The 7,220-nt window shown below is 38.3% G+C and overlaps 1 protein-coding gene across 16 annotated transcripts in view; it reads right to left on the bottom strand.

Moving 5' to 3' along the window:
- The window catches only part of ADD1 (adducin 1), a 61,975-nt gene that overhangs the window by 3,099 nt on the left and 51,656 nt on the right, over nt 1–7,220 (bottom strand). For 6 of the 16 annotated variants that reach the window (XM_071808501.1, XM_071808504.1, XM_071808505.1 and 3 more), the window contains 3 exons: nt 5,232–5,388; nt 4,022–4,189; nt 3,191–3,286 (listed from right to left, as the gene is read on the bottom strand). In XM_071808501.1, the coding sequence (XP_071664602.1) occupies nt 3,191–3,286; nt 4,022–4,189; nt 5,232–5,388 (421 nt within the window). Of the gene's footprint in view, nt 1–2,402; nt 2,438–3,190; nt 3,287–4,021; nt 4,190–5,231; nt 5,389–7,220 lie in introns of those variants that run through there. The other 10 variants (XM_071808512.1, XM_065836924.2, XM_071808513.1 and 7 more) reach the window with 4 other exon arrangements.

The raw sequence follows: 7,220 nt of genomic DNA, 5'->3' as shown, positions 1-7,220 counted from the left end.
AACTGCCCAAAGGTGAACGTTACCAATGCCTCTTCAATTGTATTATAACATTTTCCTCCTTCACCACCACACTTTAGAGAGGTTCCATTTCAAGCTCCTCTTTGTGAATATATAAGGAGCACTTTGTAAAGTTCCCTGTGATCTCTACCACTGCACTGGAGCTGAGAGGCATCTCGTCAGTTGCGTCAAATATATCCCCACTGATGTTACATAAAGAGGAATTTAGAGCAAAATCCAGGCCATACACACAGTAAGGCACAAAAGAAAGGCAACTATTTTTTCCCCTTTAAAAAAATCTTAATTTTACTTTGAAAAGACTGAAGGCTTTCACAACAATCTACAGAAAATCCTTGGTTCTTTCCCATTTTTCCTATGGAAATGACAATGAGTATTCTTTTTATTTCTGCCAGATGGGATTAATAATCCTCTAACATATTTCAGAGGTCTCTGTTTTGTGAATTCCTGCTAGAAAACCAGCACGTTTTATCTAGAGCACCATGAACTTCTAATATGTTAAATAAACAAAGCACGCTAGTATTCAGTGCCAAACACTCAGAATGCACAAGTTAGCAGTTTTAAAGTTATAATGCAGGCAGGATTTAAAACAGGAAAGAAGAGAAAGCGATTATGTACATTACAAGCTGCCTCTTCAAGCTGTAGTTAACCCATGTATTTATACATATGTGACACACCTACAATTCTTCACTTTTTGGGTTTCACTGGACTTAAGAATTAAGGGCTTCAAGAATTACCTGAAAGCATTAGCTGTCCCCATCTTTAGAACAGGCACTGTATTAGACTGTCAGTGTTATTTTATATTTTAAAGAAGTGTAAAAGAAGGTTTTAAACAAAGTTTTCAAAAAGGGATTTGAAATCTTAACTAAGAATCTGCAGGCTTTCCAACAGCATTTGCCAGTTGGCCTAAGCACTGGACAAATGCCAACAGATTTATAAGTCACTAAGCCACGACTGTTATCCTTCCCAGTCTGTCAACTGACCATCATCTTTACTAAACCGATTAATATGAAGCTGGAATCAAACAAATATCTGTTTATTTAGCTCACTAAGGGCAGTATTTTACTAGAATTACAGAGCTGTACAAATTCCACATTTGATAAAGCAAGCATACAATATGTAAACCCCCTGCTATCCTACGTGATGGATTTCAGTAACGTAACTAGGAAGGTTTAAAAACATATTTTGTTGCCAAACCTATTTACTGTTTAAGAACTCAAGAATACCTCAACATTTCTTCAGTTTTTTAGATAACCATATCTACACCCATGCCCTCCCTTTATTTATACTATGGCATGGGAATTTGAAAAGTAACATTAATACTCGTGTGTGTTTACAATTCATATTATTTATGAAAAGAAAGGTTTATGTTTTTTTGTCCAACACAAACATGTGGACAAACATACAAACTGGGCTATAGCTGAGTTAACACAAAACATGTTCTGACTTCTGCTACACTTAACTAGCAATAATATGAGGAAAAAAGGTTGGGAAGCAGCGGGATTACAGAGAACACTGTCTTTCAACAGAACTTCTGCCAGCCCAAGTCATCATGGTGTGAACTTCCAGTTACTTTCTAAAATAAGCTTTGTATGTTTGTCTTGCAAAACTTACATTACTAGGAGAGTTTGTGGAACACAACTGCCGGTTTAAGAGAGTTTTCAGGTTTTAGAACTTTATTAGTACCATCACAGGTGTCTACGATGTCGTTTGACTTTCATATCTGTGACAAACACACTGACCTTTGAATATCACAGGACATACAAACAGAGGGGGCCAAACGTCCTTATTACTTTAAAGTATAATCTGTTGTGGCCCTGCAGATGCAGCCGAAACAGCTGGAGAAGTTGCTGCCACCAAGTACTTGCTGCTATTCCTTGGCTGGAATTCGCATTTCCCTAGAGCCAACACATCTAACGTAGTAGCAGTTCCATATCCACTTCTGTGCACAAGTCTGCTGGGGAAGTTTAAATCCACGTCAGCAGTAACACTTTTGCACTGGAATAGATTAGGAACCTTCTTCCATTCCATTACCAGGTCCGGGTAGTGTAGGCAGCAGCAAACTGTTGGGGCAGAAACTCCCAGACCTGTTCCAGCTGTATCTGACCAACAGCTTCAGACTATTCCTTCTTCAACTGAGGAATCGGACACACGGATATGGAAACACATGATGTCACTCTCACAGTCCTTTCAGAGGGGGAGCGCATTTAACATAAGATCTGTAACTACCTAGAATTTCATGAAATCAAGAACTAAAGAAATCAATGTCTCAACTGAAAAAGCTTGCTTTAAAAACAAAAAGCAAACCCAACAAAAACCCTTTAGTAAACAAAGACGCAAGAGTGAAGCAAAGCACATAAGCAGGTCAGAGTATGGAATGATACTTACTATGGTAACAGGTACTCTTTAGCATATCCATCTCCTGTTTGTAACGCAGCCACAAGAAGAAAAAAGCACAAGTAGAGAATCTATGCATTCTTCACAGCCATTGTGTTAAGTTAAAAGAATGGTTGCAACCATTCTTATTGAAAACAGAATGAGATGAAGTAGTGAATGGAAGACTAACAGACAAGGGATATATCCAATGTACAAGGTAAAGGAAACAAGACAAAAATTAGATTACACCTGTTCAAGATTGTCATTTTATCCTTTTTTGAAGAAACTCTAGACTTTAGCAGCCCTACTCTCATTTTAGTTAAAACTACTACATAAGGTGAGCAAATAATGATAGTTGGCTTCAAATTGAGTTGGAAAAAATATTTACTGAGGTGTAATCCAAGTACAATAATGTTTAAGAAATGTGCAATCAGTGAAGGAGATTTACCAAAGCATCTAAATTGGTGTCTGGTTCATCATCAGACACTATTTCATTTCGTAAGAGCAACTCTTTCTCACAGAAAACGTACAAAAGGGTAAATCAGTTGAGAAACACCAAGAGATGACAAAGCAATTCTGAAGAGATGAAAATTTGTCTTTATATTAATGCACACTTCTTTATTATTGTAAACATAACTCCTATTACACCCATAGCTCAGTGTCGTATATTTTAGGTAGGATAAAAACAAAATACAAGAGATAATTTACCTTTATTAATCACTAGTTCGTATTTTTTCATGCGTCAGTCACTAATGATGCAGTTACTGGTTTCCCCTGGCCCCAAATCAGAAGAACGTACCTTCCTCTATTTTAATGGGCGTACTGGGAGGAGTGCGAGCTGAGTTGTGATCAGGGGGACTTCTCTCTTTCTGTTGCCTGCCATCTTCTGAAGGTTCTGCACATGCAGACAAAGAGAAATTAAACAGGCAGACAAAAGATTTCAGCATGTGAGAAAACAAATGTCTTTTTGTTCCACGCACAGTAGATACAAATACATTTTTCTGAATCAAAATTGTGCCAGGATATTAAATAATACCAAAACAAGCAAAAGAAAATTAAGTGATATTAATGAAAATGTTGAAGTCACAGTTGAGCTCTGTGGCGGTGGTTTTTTTTTCTTAAGAGGGCATGAATAATGTAATTGTTTCTGAATTTATCATGCTGTTCTAAAGAAAACTTGTCAGGGAAAACCATAAGGAAGACAAACAAATATGGGGGAGGGGGAAATGCTATCAGACCTACAGAAAATAACACACTTTTGCTTGCTTTGTGTTGCTGAAACTCTGAGTAAAAAAAAATCACATCCAAAAAGAAAAGACTGCACAGATAATCAGAGAAACATGCAGTAATTAAACGATTCAAAACAGATTTCACAGTGGTTTGCACATTTGTTATTAGTAAGGAGGGCCCCCCTTGCTTCCAGGTATGAACAGCCCTAGATCCACCGGAGAACATTAACGGAGCACACACCATTGGTCAGGAACACCAAAACGTGTTCCATCCAGTTCACCTAGCCAATTAACAGTGTGATCAGTCCCACAGATGAGAGGCAGCTGACAGAATCTCCAATCAGTGTGGTAAAGAGGTTGTTTCTTAGATTGCAAGCGCAGCTGTACCACGTGAGCAATACCTGAAGCCTCAGCCAAAAGCTCAGGATCGGACCTTAGTGCTTTGACCACTGCGGTATGAAATTCCTTATGGGAGGACTTCTGCCCTTCTGGCTCTTCTCGGTTAAGGTGTGTGATGACTTGCTGCGTGGTCTGACAAGAAACCCATGCAGCAGCAAACCCAGTGTTATCTAAAGATTTAGACAGTGATATGTCATGATCCTGTAAAGTCTTCAGATCTGTTCCTTGAAAGGTTTTTGATCTGCCTTTCAAATCCAGAGAATTTTTTATGTGACGTACTGTGCTCACTGATGGTCTTATTTTTAAGCAATGTACTCTGTTCCCCAGCTGGTGTCTGTCTCAGTAACACAGTCTCTCCATATTTTATATATATTCTAAGGTGGATGTAGCAATGTTACTGAGACAATAAACGTATGCAGTAACACAGGCGTAACAGCAACATATCCCAGCCCACACAGTCCAACACTTGATTAACCGAACACCCGAGCTGCAGTGGCTCCTACATTGTCTTATCAAAAAGCAGAAGCAGGGAGCACCCACTGCAAACAAAATGGCACTTCTGAGTCCTGTCTCACTCAAATTCAAAACCTAAAAACTGATAAGTGTCATTAAGCATCAATCCTTAAACCTCTACAGATGTAAAGCAGGATAACCACCGCAAGTGCAGCAATGCTCCCTCTTTAAAGCACAATTCTCATAATTCTGTGATAATTTAGAAAATCTTCTTTTGGGAGAAGGCCCCAAAATGTGCCATTTCCAAGTAGCAATCAAATGCTGTTCTGTACTTCCCCATTCAATGGATTTCTCACATCCAGAGTTTTCAATGAGTTACAAAACTGAACTTTTGCTGCTAAAAAGCAACACCATTCTCTCTCTATCTCTAGTGCTAAAGGCAACCAAGCAGAACAATCTGCAATACTTTGTAGTATCTAATCCCAATAGCAGCAGCAACAATCATAATAAACACCTCACTTTGTCTACTAGAGTAATTTTTAAAAAAAGATCTATGCACTTTACAGAACACTCCATTAACACTTAGATCACGTTATCTCCAACATGCTTTTTAAATTTCTCATTCACACTGGCAAAACTGAAACGCACAAAAGGTGATAAATTTATCCGTGGCCTGTGCAGGTAACCCAGCTTCCAGTTAGTAATGGACTTGCTGTGATTATAGCCTATTGCAGATAGAACACACACAGAGAAACCAACCTTCTGGTCCCTTCTGCTTTCTTTCTACTTCTTTGCGATATTCCTCCAGTTCTCGATCAGTGAGTTTATTGAAGGGATTTGGTCCTGTTGTGCTCACTATGACTTTGGGTTGATATTCCTTCTCAATTATTGCCTTTGATGCAGTCACCAATTCTCCCTGACAAAAGAAAATTAAGATACATCTGCAATTGAGCAGTAACTTGCAGAACCCTGAGAAATACAAAAGCTACAAAGTAATAAAAAACAAACCAAAGAGGTAATCTGAAAAATGCTACATTAATTTTCTTTTAGATTAAAAAAAAAAATCTATTACAAGATTTAAAAAGAATATTTAGCTACAGCAGGTTAATATAAAGGAAAAAACAGGTGTCATCAATTACTCTTACAGACACATCAGTGTTTCCACCAGGGAATATCCACCATTAAGCAGTAAATCAAACAGCAGCCAAACAGTCTAGCTGAATTATAGCTGAAGTCACAGAAGTATCGAGTTTCTTTTTCTCCCCACAAAAGAAACAGGATACCAGGCCCAACTGCACAGCAATCTGAGCACAGAATACCTGTACAAGTTCGCTCAGCTCACAGGTATTTTTGTTTGGGGTTTGTTGCTTTGTTTTTTAGCAAGGGAAAAGCCGTTTCTAGTAGCTGCTACATAGCTTTTTATGATAACATCTCTTAGATGTTATCTCATATATGTTCTGTGTACACCAGATGAGCAGTTTATTAACAAGCAATACGTAACTAAGGTTAACTGTAATCTTATACGAGTTAGCATATTTACGTCGTTAACGTTTGTCAGACAAGCCACATAAACAAATAAAAATAAAACATTAGCAACTCTAAGTACAGGAAGTTCCAATGGACAAAAGCAGCTGCATCACAGATTCTCTACTGGTGAAGGGTTCTGTTTTTCTTCTCTAATTATATAGTAAACACTAAAGCCATTGGCTTTTCATTGTCTTGGATATGAAGGTGCTTGCCCAGAAAGCTGCTGTATCTTTCAGGTGGGTTGTTTAAGCATTTGTTTTTTCACTGGCTATACAGAACTCTACTGACACTAGTCTGGAAATTACTGATATGTGGCTGTATCTCACATCATTGTGATACCTGAATTGTCTTCATTGTTGAAAAGAGGTACTTGAATTCCATTACCAAATAAGTGTAGGTTATGAATTGGCCCAAATCATCTTCATATTCAAATGTTATTTGTACCAATATTTAAAAGAAAGCATTAGCACAGTTCAAAAAGAAATAGCACCTGAACAAAGAGACGAACATTACATTCCACGTCCATATTTGATGGGCAAGCGTGAGATCTTCACTGTAAAACTGAAGATTAAATTAGACAGAGTACTGTTTTGGATGCTAAGAGCTGCTTCGGACAAGTTACCAGCACTAAAAAGGTGACAGACAATAATGTCCAGATGGACTGAGGACAAAGAGCAGTTCTGAAAGCCACATGAGATACCTCCAGAAATCTGGTCTAGAGCAATCCAAGAACAGCTGGTTGTCAGAATCTATGCTACTCTTCAGGAAGCAGATACCAGCCAGAAGTACTGAAGAGCCACCAGCTTAACATGGCTCAACCGTACGATCCTGAAAGGAACCAGAGGACGGAAACTTCTCTAGAACACGACAGATTGCCTTTGTTTCTCCAGAAAATAAGAGGAACTCTCATCTCAGGTGCAGAATGTCAGTGGAATGTCAAAAGCCTTTCAGCTATTTCCATTAAGCACCAGATGTGTTAGCACCAGAAAACCTCTGACCTAATTGCCACGGCTGTTCTTACTGGATAATGCATTAAAAAAATTTACAAAAACGTCAACCTTTGTATAAATCCAATTGTTTTGTAGCAAATGTGAAATACTCCCAAAACTACAAGTCCAGCTTTTAATGATGGCATAAAATTGGTGCCCATGGCAATTTTGTGTTTCCCTCTCTGTCTCTGCCCACCCTTCAAATTAAATATGTAGTTTTAACTGAAACGCA

The sequence above is a fragment of the Patagioenas fasciata genome, chromosome 4 (assembly GCF_037038585.1).
Source record: "Patagioenas fasciata isolate bPatFas1 chromosome 4, bPatFas1.hap1, whole genome shotgun sequence".
NCBI lineage: Eukaryota > Metazoa > Chordata > Aves > Columbiformes > Columbidae > Patagioenas > Patagioenas fasciata.
Note: the sequence above shows the minus strand (reverse complement) of the source record. Positions and strands in the feature narration are given on the sequence as shown.